The 22,137-nt window shown below is 55.8% G+C and overlaps 1 protein-coding gene across 1 annotated transcript in view; it reads right to left on the bottom strand.

The window, feature by feature from the left end:
• Positions 1-1,072: 1,072 nt before the first annotated feature.
• BCR (BCR activator of RhoGEF and GTPase) overlaps positions 1,073-22,137 on the bottom strand; it is a 119,655-nt gene continuing 98,590 nt past the window's right edge. The window contains exons 15-23 of the mRNA XM_004592034.2: positions 19,568-19,665; positions 16,591-16,722; positions 6,578-6,637; positions 5,694-5,803; positions 4,997-5,136; positions 3,721-3,855; positions 2,967-3,072; positions 2,479-2,641; positions 1,073-2,264 (exon numbers count right to left, since the gene is read on the bottom strand). Coding sequence (XP_004592091.2) covers positions 2,175-2,264; positions 2,479-2,641; positions 2,967-3,072; positions 3,721-3,855; positions 4,997-5,136; positions 5,694-5,803; positions 6,578-6,637; positions 16,591-16,722; positions 19,568-19,665 — 1,034 coding nt within the window. The 3' untranslated portion in view covers positions 1,073-2,174. The remainder of the gene's footprint in view (positions 2,265-2,478; positions 2,642-2,966; positions 3,073-3,720; positions 3,856-4,996; positions 5,137-5,693; positions 5,804-6,577; positions 6,638-16,590; positions 16,723-19,567; positions 19,666-22,137) is intronic.

Below are 22,137 nucleotides of genomic sequence, written 5' to 3' on the forward strand. Positions count from 1 at the left end.
ACCAGCAGCCCAGGCTGCAGGGTCTGGAGGCCCTGCCTTGTGCAAGGTCTCACAAGGCTGTGAGGAACCCCCAACTTCTCACGGGGAAGGCTGGGGCCTCCCCCCTTACAGTAACAGCCCGGTTGCTGTGTTAGCTCTGCTAACCCACAGGTCTGCAGGGGTACCGGCCAAGTCAGGCAGCACGACCTAGGGGGATAACCCATGGCAGCCTGCCCCTTCCCCGCCAAGCAAAGCGCCGGTCAGTGAGAGGAGGGCAGGATTATTTTGAGGTTCAACAGCACACGTGTATATTCCATAAATTAAAAAGTCTCAAGGGGGAGTGGCAGAAGAGGGGGCGCGGGTGAGGCCACCCACGTTGGCACACACGTGGGCATATTGCTTTCCAGTTTCCAGGCAACAGAAGGCAGATGGCGGAAGGTGGGGTGGGGTGCGGGAAGGGACGGGCAGGCCCCAGGCCTGGCCTCTGTGTAGCTGGGCAGCCAGGCCGGGGTGCCGAGGACACAGGCTCCCATGCCCTGCCTTGCTCTGCCCTGGCTGGCAAGGCGCTGCCCGCTTTGTGATGAACTCAAAGTGGAGCTGAGTGATCCACACTTGTACAAGTGGGACCCTCCCGTGCTGCTCTTGGGGGCCCTCTGCCTCCCCCCAACACACACCCTGTAAGGCTTCTGACAGCAGGGATGGTGTGAGGGGGAGGGGGAGGGAGGCACATGGCTCCCCAGGGGGCTGCCTGTGGAAGCATGGCAGATGGGATGGTATCCCTACCCCGCACACCGGGGTTTGCCTGTGACCGGGGCTGCACACGACCCTGAGTGTCCCATGCCTGCTGCCCTCCTCGGGTTCCTGTGTGCCCCTCCCTACTGCAGGGAGACTGGTCAGGAAACCAGGCCTCTCTTGTTTCAAAACACTCAAATACCAGAGAACTTTCTGGCCGGTTCTCTTCTCTCCAGTGGTCACAGGGCTCCTGTTCTGTGCCCCCCACGTCCCTGCTCTGGACTAGAGGTTGGGCATGGGGAAGCCCCTTCCTACACACTCTAAGGTCCTAGGGAAGGCAGAAGAGCTACCACGGGTGGCAGACATTCTAAATAGCATCTTATTAAGGTATTGGGATCTGGTAGGGAAAACAAAAAAACTCAGAAACTATGTATAAAACTTCAAAATATTCAAGTATCAAAAAGGCTAGTTCTTCGGATCAAAGTGTTTAAAAGCAGCCGCTGTGGAGAGAAGACCTGTGTGAGAGTTAAACTGTGCCTGTTGGGCCGAGCACTGGGGTAATGAGGAGGGCAGAGGGCAGGGGGGCAGGGCTCGGACAAAGGAGAGCGGGCAAGTGGGGTGCCGGGTGGGTGGGCAGGACTGGGTAGACTGTCCTGCCCTGTCCCCAAAGGGCTCACCGTGAAGTGTGCGCCATGGTCTTCATGGCAGCCCAGCTGCGGGAGAGGGGGCACAAAACCAAGCCAAAAACAAAAAAGAGATAAAAATCCAACAGCAAACTAAAGCCATGGGAGAGAGAGAGCAGGAGGCAGACCCATTTCAGCACAGAGAGCTCCTTCTAGAAAGAAGAGGAGAAGCAAGCAGTGGGGGGGTTGGGGCGCTGTGGACTTTGCCTCGGGGAATAGGGGAATGGGACGGGCGTCTGTTCCCAAAGGAGGGCCACCTGATCCAGCCCAGTCCCTTCCGCCGTGGTCCCCGACAGGTGCAGCAGTAGCAGCAGCGTTTATTCAAGACACAACAGTGAGGAAGCTCCTCCCCGGACAGCGTGCATCTTGACAGGTGATCCAGTAGAAGTCTTCAAACTCTGAACAATTCAGATCGTAAAAACCACTCCCTTAGCCTGGCTTCCACTTGTTCAGTTCCTGGGCCCGGGACAGCTGTGCGTGCTTGGGGCGCCCTCTGGTGCCAGCAACGGGAAAGCACAGTCTGAGGCCAGCCCAAGACTTGCAGACAGCCACCAACCACCGAGGCACCAGGGAGTGTTGGGGTGGAGTCGGCCTAGGGTTGGGGCCTGAGGGGACCACCTAGCTGGCTTGGCTTTCAGCTTTGGGTGAGTGTCACTCTTGGCAGGTGGCCCAAGTACACCTCAAGATGGTTTGGTTCCTGCTCCATGGGCGGCCCGTTTCGCCATGGGGTGGCCCTCTGTCGGCTTCTCCTTGGAGACAGTTCTGGTGGGGGGGCCGCCTTTAGACCTCGGTGGAGAACAGAATGCTCTGCCTCTTGCTGTCTGGGGCGGGGATGGCCTCCAGCTGCAGGAAGTACAGCAGCACCTGGACCTGCCGTCGACAGAGGAGGAAAAAGTTCAAGTCCCTGCAGGACCAGCAGGTGGGGGCTGAAGCCGGAGAAGCCCACCCCTACACCCACCCTCCAAATGCAAGGTGCAGCTTGCACAGCAGCAGCAAGAGAGTCTCCCTCTCGCTCCCACGCTGGTGGGTGGCCACCACCCGTGGCACAGGCGGCGGGGTCTGTTTCTCCTTCTCCACCACATACCTGGGACATGACCTCCAGGGACCAGCTGTCGGTCATGGCGATGGGCTGGCCAGGGTTGGCGGGCAGCTTGCTCTCCTTCTCCGAGGGCCGCAGCAATGTGGGGCCGAAGACTGTGGCCAGGTTGTGCAGGGACATCTTGTTCACTGTCTCCTTTTCTGCCACTCTAGGGATGGCCAGAGCGGAGGGTGCTGTTACGCCAACACCCTCCCTCGGGGACAGGGGCAGGAGGTGGGGCGGGGATGCCACCAGGGGGTCCTCAAGGTGGGATGGGAGAGGTCTGAGGGTCCAGAATAGAGACCTCTCCAGGCCAGTGGCAACTGGGCCGCTCTGGCTATGACCTGGGGCATACGGGGAACTCAAGCACACTGCTGGCTGAGGAGGCCAAGGTTGAAAAACCCCTTGTCTTCTGCTTGAGGCTGGGGAGAGGTGAGTGAGGGCCCAGGGGTGCCAAGGGGAGATGAGGGGCACTGGGGTGGAGCTGGGGTTACCTCTTAAGGTGGTCCAGGAGGAAGAGGAAAGTTAGCAGGTTGGCCTCCGGGAGGGACAGCAGCAAGTTGAGCATGCAGCTCTCCTTCGCCACGGGGTCGGAAAGGGCTGCAGGAAGAGAGGGGTGCTGGTGACTTTCGGGGGTGTTGACAACCAGAGCTGCCCCTGCTCTGTTACAAACTCCTGCGGCCCCCCGACCACCTCCCTCTTCACCCCTCTTCTGAGAAGGCGGGTGTGAAGGAAGCAGGCAGGTGGAAGATGAGGAACCCATCCCCATGGCCCTGTGCATCCTGGGAGCCTGTACAAGCTGGAACCAAAGCGGGGTCTCGTCCTAGGGGGTGGAGGGGCCACAGCTGCCCAGGACACAAGTGCCCCTCCATTCAGATGAGCTGGGGTTGCTCTGGGCTTAATTGAATCAGGCTTTTGCCAGGACTTGGGGGTGAGAAGGGCCAGGGCACCAGCCTCTTGGACTACACCAAGGATACCCAACTTAGGAATCCATCAGAGAACTAGCTCATTGGTCCACCCAGGCATCCCAACTACTGGTCTACCAGGGGCACCCACCTGCTGATCTATAGTAGGGCACCCCACCTTCCGGTCTACCAGGGCACCTCATCTCCCAGCTTCCCTGGGCTTTACTGAAAGGACAGAAACTTCATCCCCGAAGTGGACTTGGTTCTGTCTCCTGGCACACAGGGATCTGAGGTCAGGCTTGAAACACCCCCTCCCCCTGAGCCCAGGCCTCAGGGGACTCACCAATGCCCTCGGCGAAGTTGGGGTAGAACTCGTCAGTGAAGAGGGGCTCCGGCAGCTCGCGGAAGTAGAGCTTGAGCGTGCCGGCGATGGCATTCACGTCCATCTGGCTCATCATCACCGACACGTCCTTGTTATCTGGGGGGAGACGCGTGAGCAGTGAGCGCAGAGGCCGAGTCTCGGACGGCTGCGGCTCCCCTTGTCCACTCACTCCCGGTCAGCTGCAGACCCATGTTTGTTTTTCTTTTTTTTAAAGATTTACTTTATGTTTATTGAAAGTCAGACATACAGAGAGGAGGAGAGACAGAGAGGAAGATCTTCTGTCGATGATTCACTCCCCAAGTGACTGCAACAGCCGGTGCTGTGCTGATCCGGAGCCAGGAGCCCAGAGCCTCTTCCGGGTCTCCCATGCAGGTGCAGGGTCCTAAAGCTTTGGGCCGTCCTCGACTGCTTTCCCAGGCTACAAGCAGGGAGCTGGGTGGAAAATGGGGCTGCCAGGATTAGAAACAGCGCCCATATGGGATCCCAGCACATGCAAGGTGAGGACTTCAGCCACTAGGCTACCATGCTTGGCCCTCTTTTTTAAAAAAAAAATTAATGTATGGTACTGCTGTTATGATTTGAGTCCTGACTGCTCCATCCACTTCTCAACCAGTTCCCTGCTAAGGCTCCTATGAGGGCAGAGGAAGACAGCCCAAGAACCTGGGCCCCTGCCGCCCATGTGGAAGAACCAGAAGGAGCTGCAGGCTCCTGGCATCTGCTTGGACCAGCCCTGGCCATAGGCGGGATTTTGTAACGTGAACCAGCAAATCAGACAAGGCTCTCTGTCGCTCTGCCTTTCAAATATATCCATCTTGTTATTTCTTATTTTGGGGGGTTTACTTCTCAAGTACCCTCTACAGCCTGAGTCAGACAGCTGGAGGAGCCAGGAATGCCCATGATTCTCTCACGTGGGTGGCAGGAACCCAACACTTTGGCACCCCTCCCTGGGGCAGCACCAACAGCAAGCTGGCAGGGGTGGGGGTGGGGGCATTAGTGGGGAGTGCAGGTGCTGGGACTCAGACACAGCCCCTGGGTCCCATGGGATGTGGGCCAACACTCACCCCATCTTGTAAGGGAAGACAGAACCACAATGGGGTAGGGGTGGGGATGGGTGTGTGGTCCTATGGGACCGAGGCAGCATCCCGGGGCAGGGTGGGGTGGTGGGCACAGCCATGTGGCTGCACCCTTCTTCCCATCCCACCCCACCTCCTGCCCGCCTGCCGGGGCTGACACTCACTGACGTCGAAGGCTGCCTTCAGCGCCTGGATGTCGGTGGCCACTCCAGACACACGGTAGATGCCCACCTCCTCCATGCCCCGCCGCTCTATCTCCTCCACGCACTGGCGCACAATGTAGGGCACCTTGGACCTCTCCCTCCTGCAAGGAGGCGGAAGCAGGGAACATCCTTAGCTCCTGGGGTGAGGGACTGGGAGTGCAGGTGGCTAGAGGGGAGCAGTGGAGATGGCTGGGCTTGGGGTGCCCTCTGCAGGGTCGGTTATAGGCGTAGGGGGTACAGTCAGCTATAGGGGAGCAGTGAGATGGCTCAGCTTGGGGTGCCCTCTGCAGGGCGGAGTGTGGGGGACAGCGAGGAGGGTGTCTGGACCCAAGCTGGTATGCAGGAAATGCCTGATCTAGATGACCAGTGAGGTCAAGGGCCTGGCTGGACCTCATCCCGGCAGAGCGGAAAGGAAGGAATTCTGGGAGGAAGTGGCCTGCGCCCTCAAGCCGGCAGACAGGCGTTCTGGCAGCTGACAAAAAGGGGCATGGACCGGGGCTGGTGTCAAGCTCCTGAGGGAGGACATTCCTGAGCTGGCCAACACGCAGTGAGGGGGGCCCGGGGTCACACCCAGCAGGGAGAGCTACAGGCTCCCTGGCTCCTGTCTGCAGGGACACTACTGGCACGTGCCCCAGTCTCCCCTTCCTGTCACACTCACTTGGTGACCACGGCAATCTTGACCCCAAAGACCCCCGTCTGTTTCCGGGATGGCATCCGCTTCAAGCTGAATTCCCTGCTGGTGAACTTGACTGAGAGCTTCACCTCAACCTGCAGCGGGGAAGAGGAGGTGGTAGAGCCTTCTCACCCTCTGCTCCTCAAGGCCTGAGGTCCTGGCGTGTGGGTGGGTGGGTGGGTGGGGGGAACCTCTGGGGGGGCCTTGGCAAATTCCATGCCCCTCACATACACTACCCGGCCAGAAGTAAGCAGCAGGCTGGGGGCCCAGTGTGAGGCTGGGCCAAGGTAAGACAAGGTCAGGACGGCTTGGGGAATCTGCTTCTCCAGGAGCCCCCTCCCGCCACCCCCATTACACCTCTCTTCTTTAAAGGTGACATGCACAGATTAACATAACCAAGTGCCAGGGACGGTCGGGGGTTAGTGTTTTTTTCATCCTGTCAAAGTTTTTGTGTTAGTGGTCTCTCATCATGCCGAGGTGTGTGTGTGTGTGTGTGTGTGTGTGTGTGTGTGTGTGTGTGTGTGTGTGTGTGTGTGTGGTGTGTCTGAAGCTTTCTGGGATACACAAAGCCTACCCAGGAGGACACCCCAGGACCCCATGTGTGTGTGTGTGTGTGTGTGTGTGTGTGTGTGTGTGTGTCTGAAGCTTTCTGGGATACACAAAGCCTACCCAGGAGGACACCCCAGGACCCCATCAGTCTGGCTATTGACTGCCCTGCACAGCTCCCCTTTCTGTGCCTGGGGTGACTGCGTTGGTGGCAGGGGGCTCCCCATCTCCTGCCAGCTCAGGCTCAGCCTCCCCTTGGCGCTCCATTGCAAGACCTGGGCCCTTCCCTAATTCCCTGTGAGGAGTGTCCCCCAGAGACTCACCCCATTCATGGCGATGACTGTCCGCTGCCACTCTCTGTCCTGTAGGGCCTGGGGGTCCAGCTGCAAGCAGAGAGGCCTGGTTAACAGAGGCTCTACTGAGCATGCACAGTAATAGGAGAATGTGGCCCCAGTTCTTTGCAGATGGGAGAGAGAAAGAGAAAGAGGGAGAGAGAGAGAGAGAGAAGAAGGGACCCTGGACGTTCAGGGCTCGGTGGCTGTCTAGGACCAGAGCTCACCCAGGCGGTGTAACCATGACTGCGCTGGGCTTCACACCTGCTCCGCCTCCCGCCTCTTCCAGACAGGAGCTGAGGTCCAGGCTGGGTAGCCTTTCTCCCTCCGGCTTGCTCCTTTGCCCCCTCCATGGATGCCACAAGATGGTCAGTGATTGGTTTAAAGGACTTTCTTTTTGCAGGAAGTGCTGGGGGGGGAGCTCAATTTCTATAGTAACTTTCAGGACGGAGGGAGAGGAATGGTGGGTAGCAGCCGGCATCTCAGAGCCGCTGTCTGGGATGTCCCAGTCCTCCCTGCAGCATGAGTGGCTTTGTGGTAGGAAGAGCCACCAGGCCTGTCTTATGGGCTAGGGTCAGTCCGAGAAAGACCAAGAATTTGGCCCCCAAAGCACATAGCTGACAATGAGGGGCCAGGAAGGGAGCTCCTATAACTTCGAGCAGCTGCAAGGCTGGACTACACCAACTTGTCAGCTCGTGTCCTCTGAACGCACAGCCCGGGCATCTCTAAAACCCTGCAATCCTCACGAGTCAAAACGCACATCCTTCCCCGCTCACACATCTGCTTTCCCTCCTGCAGACGCCTGGCTAGGCTGCAGGAATGACAGCACGTCCTGAGTGGGGGCCAGGAGGAACACCCCGAAAACTTGTCCCCCGTTCCCATCCCCCAGATGTGATTCTGGTGTGAAGTCAGCTGGTAGGTTGGGAAGCCACTGCCGCTGTCAGCTGCTACAGCCACACTACATGCACTCACACACATACATACTTGGGCGAGTGTATATCAATGCTAAATGTGCCAGAGGCCACAGGTCCCTGGGCTTTCTGCCAGTGACACAGCTAGGAAACAGCAGCTTCTCTATACCTCACAGGTGTGTGCACCTGCTGGACTCTCCTGGACTGGGAGTGGGGAGGGTGGTGAGCTCTCCCCATCTCCCCACTCAGGGTCTCACTGGTTAGCATTCCCACAGGGGCTGACAGGTGCAATCAGGATGACAAGTGACCAAAGGGTGGCAGAAGGTCTGCCTCCAGGGTCTGGGTGGACAATATTCTCGTGTATGTGGTGGGGGTCACAGGGACCCTGTTCCTTGCCCCGTGTAGCAGGATCCGGCAGCAGGGACCAGTCAGATACAAACCCCCCAAGGCCAAATCCCCCAAGTGGTTCTTCTTTCAAAGAGCGACCCCTGGGGCCAGCATTGCAGCCCAGTGAGTTGAGCCATCATCTGTCATCCCATATGGGCATTAGTTTGAGTCCCATCCAGCATCCTGCTAATGTGCCTGGGAAAAGCAGTGGAGGATGGCCCAAGTGTTTGGTTCGCTGCCACCCACACGGGAGACCCGGAAGAAGCTCCTGCCTTTGTCCTGGCCCAGCCTCGGTGGCCATGTGAGGAGTGAACCAGGAGATGGAAGAGCTCTCTGTCTCTCCCTCTAACTGCAACTTTCAAATAAATAAACCAAAGACTGAGCCCTAGGTTTCCACCATGAGTAGAGGAGGAGGCCGTCACAGGGCCCTTCCTGGCTCTGCTCAGCCCAGGCAAGGAATGGCAGGATATAAGAGGCAGGCATTTGCTGGCCTGTTACCCCCAACCCCCAAAATCCTGGGGCCTGGTTGCCCAAGACAGAATGTCGTTCCTCCTCCTCTTCCCAAGCAAAGGGAGAACTGCACTACCTCCCGGCCCAAGCCCAGAGCAGCCCCACACCTCCCAGCCCACCAAGGGAACCCGTGCCTCACGCGACGGCCCACCTTGCCTCTGCGCACCAGCTCACAGATGTGGCGCCACAGGGTGGTGCCTCGAGCACATAGGTGCTTCTCGGCCAAGGCTGCCAGGCTGCGGCTGGGCCGCCTGGGATGGAAGTACCGAAGCAGGCCCTGCATGGCGGTGGCAGGTGCAGGCGTGGACGCAGGCTCTCGCATGCTGAGGGGGACGGCTAGGAGCACAGTGGCCCGCCTGTGGCTGCCTGCCACTTTTGATCCCACTCCCCGGGGAAGCCCCGCCCCACAGTCTGACAGCTCAAGGCCGGGGGCTTCCCATCAGCTCTGGCAGTGTGTATGGGAAACCGGCCCCCACCCCCCAGCTCCGCAGCTCATTGGTTACGGGAATTCCGAGCGTCGCGTCGACTCCTCTAGAGCCGAGCTTCCTTCTGCCAAAGGGTTGGTTTCCTGTGGCCCCCAGAGGAGAGCTTGGAGACACTCAATAACAAACTGTGCGTGACTGTCAGGTCTGTCTTGCTCCTGTCCCTCCTCATCCCTCTCCCCTGAGCCGGGGTCTCCAGTCACCATACACATGACCTTTGATATCCCTGCTTGCCCAGAGCAAATCAGCGGAGTAACACACACACACACAGCCATTGCCAGGGCTCCCACTGCCAGCCAGTGTATACTGGGACCCTGCCTGCAGTTCTGTGGGGTGGTCTCTGGGCAGCTGGGTCTCAGAGTGGCCTTGGATAGGTGGCTGCAGTGTGGAAAAATCCTCCTGCCGAAGCCAGCTATGTACGGGATTAGGCCCACCCCAATCCCCCCACCCCACCCCACCCCCCCGCCCACGCTGCTGCCTGGCACTGGCTCACTCTTGTGTGGTTATTTAAAGCACCAAGAGGAAAATAAACAAGAGAAAAACAGATGACTGAGGGGAGGAGGGACAGGAAACTCATGGTGAGGAATGTCCAGGTCAGCTCAGGAAGGGGGGCGGGGGCGTGGCTGAGGGCTGGAGTGAGGCTAGTGGGCCAAGTGCTGGGTTGCCTAGGAAACGTCTCTGCTTATACATCCCAGGGAAAGGCTGGCGTGGGGCTGTGCCGTACGTTAGGCTGCAGCCTAAGGACAATGGAATCCTATATGGGTACTGGTTTGGTTCCTGGCTATTCCACTTCCCAATCCAGTTCCTTATCAATGGCTTGGGAGAAGCAGCGGCAGATGGCCCAAGTGCTTGAGCCCCTCCACCCAGGCGAGGGAGACCTGGCTTGAGTTCTAAGCTCCTGGCGGGCACTAGACTCCAACCTTCCCTTCTAAAAGGCTACTTCCAGATGTTTAAATTTTATGTGAGTTACAGAGAGACACAGAGAACTATCTTCCACGCACTCCCCAGACGTCAGCAACAGCCAAGGCTGGACCAGGCAAAGCCAGGTGCTTCGTCCCAGGCGCAGGAGCCCAAGCACTTGGACCATCCTCTGCTGCTTTTCCATAGGCATTAGCACAGAGCTGGATGGTAAGCAGACCACCCAGGACTCGAACTGATGCTCATGTGGAATGTTGGCATTGCGTGGAAGGCAGAAGGTTAACTCCACAGCTTAAGTGCCCATGGGGCTCCAGCTGCCCTGGGGTGTGTAGGCCCAATGCTTGCCCCAGCTGCACCTGACCAAGAGACAGACCAGACTCCGGCTGTGCTGCTGCCTCCCACAGTCCCATAGACCGTGTGCTCCTGGCGGGTCCTGGAGGCTAGGCTGATGTCTCACCTTAGAAAAATCCCTGCCTTGTAGTATCGTAGGTTAAGCCTCCTCCTGCAGTGCCAGCATCGCCTACAGCTGTCAGTTGGAGTCCCAGCTACTCCACTTACTATCCAGCTCCCTGTTTGGTCCTGGGAAAGCAGGAAGATGGCCTGCATTCATGTGAGAGACCTGGAAGCAGCCTCTGGTTCCTGGCTTCGGATTGGCCCAGCTCCAGCCATTGCAGCCATTTGGGGAGTGAGCCAGTAGATGGAAGACCCTCTCTCTTCTCTATTCTTCTCTCCCTGTAAATCTGTCTTTCCAATACAAGTAAATACAACTAAAAAAAATTCCTTGAAGATGCAGGATTTTTCTCTCTTTTTTAAAAGAACTATTATTATTTTTTAAAGTTTGTCTATTTTTATTGGAAAATCAGATACACAGAGAGGAGAGACAGAAAGATCTTCCATCCACTGATTCACTCTTCAAGTGGCCGCAATGGCCGGAGCTGACCCAATCCAAAGCCAGCAGCCAAGAGCTTCTTCCAGGTCTCCCACACAGGTGAAGGGTCCCAAGGATTCGGGCCGTCCTTGACTGCTTTCCCAGGCCACAGGCAAGGAACCGGATGGGAAGTGGGGCTGTCAGGACATGAACTGGTGCCCATATGGAATCCTGGTGCATGCAAGGCGAGGACTTTAGCCACCAGGCTACTGTGCCAGGCCCATTTTTCTGTATCTTGACCTCCCTGAAAATTGTTATCAAACTTTTTTTTTTAAGAGCTATTTATTTTCTTTGAAAAGTCTTGATTTGCAGAGAGAAGGAGACAGAAAGATCTTCCATCCTGGGTCTGTGCTGGTGGCCCTAGTCATCAAACTTTATTTATTTATTGTTTATTTGTTCAGAGATAGATGGACACTGGCAAGCAAACAGAGCAAATGAATTTCTACCTGCTAATGGGTTCCCTAAGTGCCTGCAATGGCCAGGACGGAGGGGGAAGTTCCAGCCACGTCTCCCAAATACTTGAGCCACCCTGACTGCTTCTGAGGGTTTGCATGAGCAAGAAGCTGGAGCCAGGAGTCTAAGCCAGAGATGGACATTTCCCCATAGGACATGGACATTTTAACTGACATCTTAACTTGTTGAGTTGAGCGCCCGCCCCATAGTGGGCATGACAGGACCGGGGGTCAGATGGTTCCCTGTTCTCGGAGTCCCAGGCTGCAGGAAGCCCTCCTGTAGGAGGGTGGGAGCCTGGGCATTTTGCTTGCTCTAATGGCTCACTGTGGTGCAGGGCTGACTTAGAAAGGACCCTCACCGGCCCTCTGCACCTGCTCGCACATGAGGGCATGGCCACGTGTGAAGAGCAACTCTTCTGGACTTGGCATGGTAGCCTAGTGGCTAAAGTCCAGTAGATGGACGATCTCCGTCTCTCTTCTCTCTGTAACTCTGCCTTTCCAATACAAATAAATCAATCTTTCATAAAACAAGATTAACAAACAAAAAAGGTAAGGGGGATGTGACAACCCTCTCACAACACTTACAGAGGGGCAAGGCCCATAGTTCCTGAACCCAGAGCTCATGAGCATCTTTGAGGCCTGCAGCACACAGGTGGAGTTGGGGGAACCTAGACCCCCAAGGGTCCAGGAGCCTCCTGCAGGATTCCAATTACAACCCTGGCTCCTCCCTCAGGGACCTGCCAGCATACTGTGCCCGTCTCACCGGGTCTAGACTTCTTCCTGTCCTCACTCGCTCAGACCGTCTGGACACAGACCATCTGCTCCCATGGCAGGGGTCTTCCCATTCCATTTCTGAGTCAGGTGCATGTGGGGACCATGGGCAGGAGGGGGTGTGCACTGAGACTAGGGGCTACCTCCAGAATGTGGAGCCATATACTGCCCTGTCCCCCAAGCTCCCCTACAATCTGACCACAGCGTGCACTGCCTAAAGTTCCTGGGAAAAGGCTGGCTTCTGGGAGGCTGGCCTGTTGTGACGATGCCAGCATCCTCTGCCACGTATCCTTACTCAGAACACAGGGCTTGGCAGTGACCCCGGCGCCTCCGCTGACTTCCTTCCTCCTGGGATACCACAAACAAGTCGTCGTGGCCAGGAGTCTCGGTCTCCAGGGGCCAGTCCGACGCCACCTCCGCGCATGAGTCATGCACACCCTGGCCCGGTGTGCTTGGTTCCTTCCCATTTAAGGAGGCCATTAAACGGGTGCAGGGGAGTGGAGAGGGCGTGTTTCCCATTCACCTTCCCCTATACCAGGCACTGACGGGCCAGAGGCCTGGAGGCAGACCCGCCCTTCTCCACAAACAGTAGCCAACACTCCCTGGGCCCCGAGAGCCGGTGTGTCCCATGGTGGAGTCCCTCTGGAAGGGACACATCCAGCCAGCAGGGTGTGACGGAATACAGGAACACCCCTCACCCCCGGTCTGGAGCTCTTTTTTTTTTTTTCCCCATTCCAAACCAGGCCATGCCTTCCGAGAGCTCAGTTTTGAGCCATAATCCTTGTTCAAATCCCTTTGACTTTGGTTCTTCTCAGGAATTTTCCATTTGGCAAGCCCCACTTACACTTGGGTGGAAACTCCCACTCTGCCTGGTCGCACCAGAGAGAAGCCCAAACCCTCTGTCGACCTCCAAACCCCACAGCCCACAGTGGTTGCTGCACCTGCAGTGGGAGGGATCCTGACCCCTAAACAAAGTCTTCCTTACCTGGGGGAGGGGGAGCTTCAGTCGCGTCACCCGCTGCTAACCCTTTCCCCCACCCTACCGCGTCACGCCTGGGGCTTAGGGACAGACAGGTGAGCAGCTGGTGGCATGCTACAATATGGTTACAACAACAGCCATGAGCTGCCAACCTCAGACCTCCAGCATCATAGGGCAAGGCCTTTGCTTGGCCAAGTGTGATCCAGGCTTCTCCTGGATTTTCTCCCAGAACTGTGCTTGCCTCCTTGAAAACCAACAAAAGAATCCAGGCTCAAGTCCTGCTGCACTGGCTCAATCAGGCAATCCCCTCCCTTTAAGTGCCAGCATCCCACACGTGCACCAGTTCGTGTCCCCAGCTGCCCCACTTCCCACCAGCTCCCTGCTTGTGGCCTGGGAAAGCAGGAAAGGATGGGCCAAAGCCTTGGGACCCTGCACCCATGCGGGAGACCCCGAAGAGGCTCCTGGCTTCGGATGGGATCTGTTCTAGCTGTTGGTGTTATTTAGGGTGTGAATCAATGGGTGGAAGATCTTTCACTCTCTGTGTCTCCTTTTTTTAAAATTTAGATTTATTTATTTTTATTGGGAAGGCACAGGTACATAGAGAAGAGGAGTCAGAGAGAAAGATCTGTCCACTGGTTCACTCACTCAAGTGGCAGCAATGGTTGGAGCTGAGTCAATCTGAAGCCAGGAGCCAGGAGCTCTTCCAGGTCTCCCATGTGGGTGCAGGGTCCCAAGGCTTTGGGCCATCCTCTAATGCTTTCCCAGGCTACAGGCAGGGAGCTGGATGGGAAGTGGAACAGCAGGATATGAACCAGCACCCATATGGGCAAGGACTTTAGGCACTAGGACGTCAGGCCCTTTGCCTCTCCTTTTCTCTGTAAATCTGCCTTTCCAATAATCTATAAAGCATTTATGCTTATTTACATATATATGTAAGTAAATAAATAAAATTTTAAATGCAGGCTTAGCCAACAGATTTGCCAGGCAGGCTGAGCACAACTTTCCACTCTTTCCTGACATCAGAGCTCACTCTGAGCATCCGACTTCATCCTCACTCTTTGTGTTGGTCACTTACCTGTGTTTGGCAGGAAGCCTGGCTTTACCCAGGCTGCCCTGGATGCTGCAATGTCTGTCTCTCTCCTTCCAGGGACCCTCAGGCTGTCCCTAGTGATACAATCCCACTGGTCCACGCTGTGCCCAGCTCTGGCAAATGGCCTGTGCCCTGTGCCGCAGCAGCCTGGCGGAAGACTTGGGTCTGTTGCTCTAACCAGCCTCCAGCTGTGGCTTTTCTAGGCCACAGAACTGCCCTCCTCTTGTCAGGGATAGGGCAGGGGTTCTGGGTGGCACCCCCCAGAAGTCCATGAGGAAAGCACAGACTAAGAACTAGTTTAGCTGTTTGAGACAGAAACACACAGAGAGAAAGAGAGATCTACCACTCTACTGATTCATTTCCCTAAGGCTCACAAAGATGGGGGCTGGGTCAAGAAGACGGGGGCTGGGTCAAGCCAGGAACTCAAACCGGGTGGGTGCCAGGGACCTAATCACTGGAGCTGTCACCTACTGTCTCCCAGGGTGGACATCAGCAGGATGTCTAGCTGGGACATGAACCCACGATGGGGCATCCCAAGTGGCATCATAATGAGTATACCCATTCCCCCCCATATCCCTCTGAAACATGAGCTGATGCATGAAGAAGTATTTTGTTAATACCAGGCAGCATGGCAGCAAGGGGTGTCACAGGTGAGTTTGACAGGTAAGAGAAGGCGCCCCACTTGCACTCTCTCTTCCAATGAAACTCTCAGTTACCCAGTGACAGTCATCAGAGGCCCTGGCTCAATCCCAGCCATTCCCAGGATGATCTGGCACACACACACACACATACTCAGACACTGCCGGCTGATGTCCTGCTGGGCTTGGCCATGGGGTTATGAAAGATGATGCAGGCTAGGGGTGGATCTCAGGGCCAGTGGGTAAGGGTGGGTAAGGCCCAGGGCTGGGGACAGAGGATGGCCATGGAGAGGGAGAAGGGAAGGAGTGGGATGGAGATGGGAGCGGCTCTGGACTCTGCTTCTTGATGCCCTGAGGGCCCCAGGTAGGTCATGGAAGCATCTCAGAAGAGTCAGGGTGTGGCGCTATCACCAAGATCTGTTGGACAGGCCAAATGAAGAGCCAGCAATGGGATGACACTGGCCTCCCATGTCAGACAGCTGGCTCAAGCCCTGGCTGCCTTGCTTCCAGTCCAGCTCCCTGCTGATGCACCCGGGAAAGCAGCAGAGGACAGCCCAAGCACCTGGAGCCCTGCCTCCTTCCACGTGGAAGACTTGGATAGGGTTTTTGGCTTTGGCCTGGTTCTGGTTCTCGCTGTTGTAGCCAGCTGGGGAGTAAACAAGCAGCTGGACAATTTCTTTCTGTATCTCCTTCTCTCTCTTTATCACTCTGCCTTTCAAATCAATCAGAAGCAAGCGCATGCATCTCAAGTTGTCCAGACCTTGACTGCCACATGGGAGACACGGAAAACAATTCTGTTCATAGAGGAGCCCTGATACCACGTGCTCACAGGATAGTGGGAGCTGGACACCACCTTGGCACAGCCAGGTGTACCCGATCCATACCCTCAGAGTCCACACAAGGCAACAGGGGGTGGTGACCAAGAGCTCCCTACTGGGGTCAGGACAGGGGCAAGGGCAGATGATTCCATGGTGTCCAGGTACAAGGAGGCCCCAGGGAGCCCCGAGACACAGAGTTCCCAACAAAACTTCCATCATAAGAAACTGGGGCAGCCCAGGCAGGAAAATGGGGGTGGGGGCATCCCTCAGCCAGGATCTGCAGGTCCCAATGGGCAACCAATGACCTGGGGAGGCTGCTCTCTCTTGATACCCTTCCTGGCACTCATGATGTCACGAGGGAATTTTACTTCCTGTCTATACAGAAGAGAGGTAGAGCTTCTGGGCCAGCCTGATGCCCCTACAGGCTAGAGGCCTTGGGGGAAGGTGGACAGCACCAAGGGGCGGATCAGGACCCCCAGGCCCACCCCAGCCCGGTGGGGAAGATCCAGGTTTTTGGAGCTGTAGGTGTCAATGCAGGCCTGGGAGGATGGGAGCAGGAAAGAGTGCTAGGGAAAGGCGTGTTGCTACCCCCGTCTGCAGAGAGGCACACAGAACTGCTGGTGGCTTCTAGGAGTCAAATACATTTCCGAAGGACCAGGGGTCACCCACCCACAAGTCCCATGTGGACACCTTCTCTTGGCTTCTACTCCCACTCAGTGAGAGGACTTGTGGGTACCTATTTAGGATGCAGTAGACCTCAGGCAGGCAGCGAGTTGTTAGACAGATGGACTCCAGGGCCCCCTTAGTGCTTTGCCACAAGGTAGTCCTTCATTGCCTATCTTGGCCCATGTGGCTCTGCCTGACGCTGTGCTGGGGGACCCTCCCGAGGTCCCAGAGGCCCAGAGAAGACTTCGTTGGGAAGACCCCTTTCGGGCTACCCCTCTGAGGCCAGGACAAGCAAAAGCAAAGTGTCCACTCAGACAGCAGCAGACAGGCAGGCAGGAGAGGATCCAAGAGGGCGCTGGCCGGAGGCTCCCTGCGCTGGTATTGCAGAATTGTCCAGAGCCCCAAGCAGGTAGAGGTCTGGTGGGGGCAGGGGACACAGACCGGGTGGCCTCACCTGCACCTGGCCTTTCCCCATGAGCCGGTCGCTGCTCTCGCCGTCCTCCTTGGCCATCTTGGTTTTGTTGTAACATTTCTCGTAGCACAGGATTCGCAGGGTCTGGGAGCCTTCCAGCTCGATCTCAAACTCCTGCAGTGCCCAAAAAGGAAGCAAGGATTAGGTGCCTATGAACACCGGACCCCCCAGCTGACTGGTTGTCCGCACTGAGTCCTGGGACCCTCAGGAACATGGGCCTGTGGTGAGCATCACTGCTGCCACACTGTAGCCCAAGCCTGCAGGCCTCCGGAAGCTCTGAATACAGTTCATCATGCTAGTATCTATCTGGTGGTCCTGACATCACCCGCATCAGAACCCCAGGGTGCTTTTTAAAAACACACAGACAAAAACTGGGCACTTAGTCTGACAATCAAGACGCCCATGTCTTAGGCTGCCACGGTGGCTCAGTTGGCTACTCCTTTATCTGCAAGTGCCAGCATCCCATATAGGCGCCAGTTCGTGTCCCAGCTACTCTACTTTCCATCCAGCACCCTGTTCAAGTCCTTGGGCTCAGCACCAGTCACTGTGGCCATTTGGGGAGCGAACCACTAGATGGAAGATCTTTCTCTGTCTCTCCTTCCCTCTGTAAATCTGCCTTTCCAATAAAAATAAGTGTATCTTTAACAACAACTAAAAACGTTGCCCACATCTGGGGTCAAGCCAGTGGTATAGCAGGTAAAAAGCTGCCACTTATAGCTCTGGCATCCCATATATAAGTGCTGTTTCAAGTCCTGGTTGCCCTGCTTCTCATTTAACTCTCTGCTAATGTACTTGGGAAAGCAGCAGAGCATCTGTATACAAACATCAAAGCCACAGGACATATAATGCCCGGAGTGACCCAAACGTCCACTGTGGAATCTGAGCGCCAATCAATAATGTGTCAACATGGGCTCATGCAGTCGAACACATGTCCCTTTCCAGGCCCGTTTAATTTTGCTGTGGACTGAAAACTGCCCTGAGAAGCAAGTTCCTAGAACCGGTGGGGTAGAGCAGTGCGTTAAACCACTGCTTGGGATGCCTGCATTACCAATCGGAGTGCCAGCTGGAGTCCTGGCTGCTCTGCTCCCCCTGCCCCAGGCTCCTGCCGAAGTACCCGGGAAAGCAGCGGGGTGATGGTCTATGTGCTCAGGGTCTCTGCCACCCACACGGGAGATCAGGAGAGAGCTTCTAGCTGCTGGCTTCAATGCGGCCCAGCCTTGGCTGTTGCCAGCACCATGGAGGGAATCAGTGGATGAAGATCTCTCTCCCTCTCTGCCTTTCAAATAAGAAATCCTTTTTAAGAAAGAAGAGATGGTGCATCTATTGATTAAAAACAAATTTGGGACTGCTATCATGGCATATCCTATTAAACCCCTGCCTGGGATGCTGGCATTGGTTCAAGTCTCAGATGCTCCACTTCCTATCCAGCTCCCTGCTACTGTGCCTTGGAAAAGCAGCAGAAGATGGCTCAAGTGTCTGAGACCTTGCACCTCACAGGAGACCCAGCAAAAGCTATGAGCTCCTGGCTTTGTACTAGCCCAGCTCCAGCCGTTGTGGCCACTTGGACAGTGAAACCAGCAGACAGAAGACCTCTGTCTCTCCTCTTCTCTCTGCAACCCTGCCTTCCAAATAAAATTTGATAAATAAATAAATAAATAAGAATCCTATTTAAAAAGAAAAGAGGACCCTGGGAGGTGCTGGAGGCAAGGCTTGCAAGATGCCTGTTGGGGAGGGAAGTGTGCGTCTCTGGGACAGTGAGGAGCTCTTGGAGAGAAGATGGAGGTGGGTAAGGGGGCATGAAAAAAGCCACAGAGAGGGAGACAGGCGTGTGTGCCAGGCACATGCAAGAACACTCTGGTGACTGGCAGGCACAGCGCGGGGGGCCCCTGGTGACCTTCCACCACGGGGCTCCCAGTGCCATGGCACCTCCCTCCCAGAGCCTGCCCTGGCTGACTGGCACCTGACCCTTGTGCACACTGTCTAGAACGGTCCCTCGTTTCTTCCTCCTGCTTTCTGCAAAGCCTTCGTTCACCACGGGTCCCGTGTGGCTCTGTTCTTCCCTTCCCTCCTCCTCATCACAGCCACCACTTAGCCCCTTTCTGAAGGGTCACATGGAGCAGGCCCACTTTACTAAGGGTTTTCTGTACCCTCTTCCTATTCGGACACGCGCATTAATCACGTAACAGTGATGGGGCAGTTGCAGGGCACAGCAGCAAAGACGCCGAGTGGGCCACCTGCAGCCCACCTCTCGCTGCCTGGCTTTGAGTCCCTGCTCTGCTTCCCATTCCAGCTTCCTGCTCAACTGCAGACTTGGGAGGCAGCAGGTCCCCATCACCCATGTGGGAGACCCGGGTGCAGTTCTGGGCTTCTGGTCTCAGCCTGGTCCAGCCCTGGCTGTTGCAGGTATCCAAGGATCTGGGGACCTCTCCCTCCCTGAAGGTTCAAGGTCAAATAGCTAAGCACAATCCAGGGTCTAGGAGAGCAGAACAAAAAAACTCCAGCTTTGTGGATCCAGAACCTGGCATACTGGCCAGGGCCAGGGAGCAGGACCTTCAGTCTCACACACCAGTCTCCCTGTTCTACCTCCCACGACAGACAAAGCTCAGGCTTCTGGAAACCCAGAGGCTCCTGTCAACTTCAGAGCAAAAACCACTAGACAACCAGCAAGTCAACACTGAGTGACAACAAAGGTTATGGGAGACACCACCCCTTTGAAGCTCTTTCCAAACGCTTTCCATCAAAAGACACTGTTTCCTCACTGAAGGGCAGGAGTGAGAGTCAGATTCTTAGGAACACAGATAAACATCTCTGGGATGCGTCATCCCCAACTCCCTGGGACATTCCCGGAAGTACAGATGGATGGCAGGGGATCAGTGGGGGTGGGGAGGGGGAAGTCCCTGGGAACCTCCGGCCGTGTAGACGTCACGGAGGACAACCCTCACAGGACACAACTCCTCACCTCGTTCCAGTTGGGCTCTGTGGTGTCTCTGTAGACACGTGTCTTTGCTTTGTTCACAAAGTACCCGAAGGAATCCACTTCCAGGGTGCAGTACAGATCTGTAGGGAGGTGACCGGGATAGGGGTTGCTGGGGTTTTTCCATAGGACAGCTAGAGTGATTTTCATATTTAGAAAGCAAATGTTTTTGGGGACGGTACTGTGGTGCAGGGGACTAAGCTGCTGTTTCAATAAGGCTGGCATCGGATGTAAGTGCAGACTTAAAAAAAAAAAAGATTTAATTTTTATTGGAAAGTCAGATTTACAGAGAGAAGGAGAGACATAGAGAAAGATCTTCCACCTGCTGGTTCACTCTTTAAGTGGCTGCAATGACTGGAGCTGACCCTATCCAAAGGTAGGAGCCCAGAGCCTCTTCCAGGTCTCCCACGCAGGCGCAGGGTCCCAAGGCTTTGGGGCTGTCGTCAACTGCTTTCCCAGGCCAGAAGCAGAGAGTTGGATGGGAAGTGGAGCAGCCAGGATTAGAACCAGCGTTCATATGGGATCCTGGCACGTACAAAGTAAGAAATTAGCTACTAGGCCACCACACTGGGCCGGTGAGTGCAGATTTGAGTCCCAGCTGCTCCACTTTCGATCCAACTCCCTGTTAAGGCACCCTGGAAAGCAGCAGAGGATGGTTCAAGTGGTTTGACCTCTGCATCTGCGTGGAAGACCTGAATGGAGCACCTGCTTCCTGGTTTTGGTACAGCCCAACCCTGGCAGCTATTTGGTGAGTGAACCAGTAGGTGAAAAACTTTCCCTTTCAAAGAAATAAATGAATCTTAAAAACAACAACAACAAAAAGATTTTTTTTTTAAAAAGATTTATTCATTTTTTTATTACAGCTAGATATACACAGAGGAGGAGAGACAGAGAGGAAGATCTTCCGTACGATGATTCACTCCCCAAGTGAGCCGCAACGGGCCGATGCGCGCCGATCCGAAGCCGGGAACCTGGAACCTCTTCCGGGTCTCCCACGCGGGTGCAGTGTCCCAATGCATTGGGCTGTCCTCGACTGCTTTCTCAGGCCACAAGCAGGGAGCTGGATGGGAAGTGGAGCTGCCGGGACTAGAACCGGCGCCCATATGGGATCCTGGGGCTTTCAAGGCGAGGACTTTAGCCGCTAGGCCACGCCGCCGGGCCCAAGATTCTTTTTTTTTAAAAGATCTAATTATTTGAATGGTACAGTCAGAGAGACAGGCAAAGAAACAGGTCTTGTATCTGCAGGGAGCCGGATTGGAAGTGGAGCAGCCAGGACTTAAACTGGTGCCACTGGTGCTGCGGGCAGTGGTTTAACTTGCTGAGCCACAACACCGCCCCCTTAATTTCCTTCTGAGAATAAAAGCAACCAGTGACTGGCATAAACACCAGGACTCCACGTGACTCCCTTGCCCTGGGAAGCAGGGAAACGGGCTCTGAGAACATCTGCTCAGCTACTCAGCAAACCTCGGCTTGTCCCCCATGATGAGAAGGATCCCGTGTGCTGGGTGGGCTAGGTGGGCTGGATGGAGGGAAGTTGGTGTGTCACAAGCACCTAGGGCAACAGCTGCTGTGTGTGGAGCAAGGTCATGGCAAAGGCCTTGGATGGGGGAGGGGACACGAACTGGGTGGGGCTGGGGAAGCCCCTGAACCCTGGTGCAGACCTGGGCAAAGTGTTTGGGCCAAGGGATCTGCCATCTGCGATGCCAGCATCTCATATGGGTGCTGGTATGAGTCCTGGCTGCTTCACTTTTGATCCAACTCCCTGCTAATACTCCTGGGAAAGCAGCAGTCCAAGTGCTTGGGGTCCTGGCACCTAGCTTCAGCCTGGCTCTGTCCTAGCTATCCCAGTCTTTTGGGGGATCAAGCAGTGGAAGGGAAGATCTCCTTTCCCTTCTGTCTCTAACTCTGCCTTTCAAATAAATTATTTTTCTAAAAAAAGTTTGGGTGAAAGGGCTCCGGGCCAACATCTGGGCTCCATGTGGTAGAAGTTGTGGAAGGTGGGGAGGAAGTGGGTTGTGGGTAACTGGGGTTAGACTGTGTGCAGGGTCTGGCTGGTTGGGCTGTAAACACTAACCGACAGGATGAGGTCTGCATCCTGGCGCTACCCAGTGGTAGGTGTGAGAGAGTGGAGGTGCTGTGGACACCTGGCCGTGGGGACCTGGGAGGAGGCCCCTGCTGAGGGCCTCGGTGAAGGTAGCCAGGAACCCTGCAGAAGCTACACTGGGGGCTGGCACTGTGGTGTTACTGTCTGCAACACCGGTATCCTAAATGGATGCTGATTCGAGTCCTGGCCGCTCTACTTGCAATCCAGTTCCTCCCTGCGAATGCGCCTGGGAGAGCAGCAGAGGATGGTTCCAGTGCTCAGGCCTCATGGCTTTCTGTAGACACACGATTCTACTTTCTTTTTCTTTTTTTTAAAGATCTAGGGCCTGGCGCAGTAGCCTATTGGCTGAAGTCCTCGCCTTGCATGCACCAGGATCCCATATGGATGCTGGTTCATGTCGCTTATGGATGCTCCACTTTCCGTCCAGCTCCCTGCTTGTGGCCTGGGAAAG

Source organism: Ochotona princeps, chromosome 29, assembly GCF_030435755.1.
Source record: "Ochotona princeps isolate mOchPri1 chromosome 29, mOchPri1.hap1, whole genome shotgun sequence".
Classification (NCBI taxonomy): Eukaryota; Metazoa; Chordata; class Mammalia; order Lagomorpha; family Ochotonidae; genus Ochotona; species Ochotona princeps.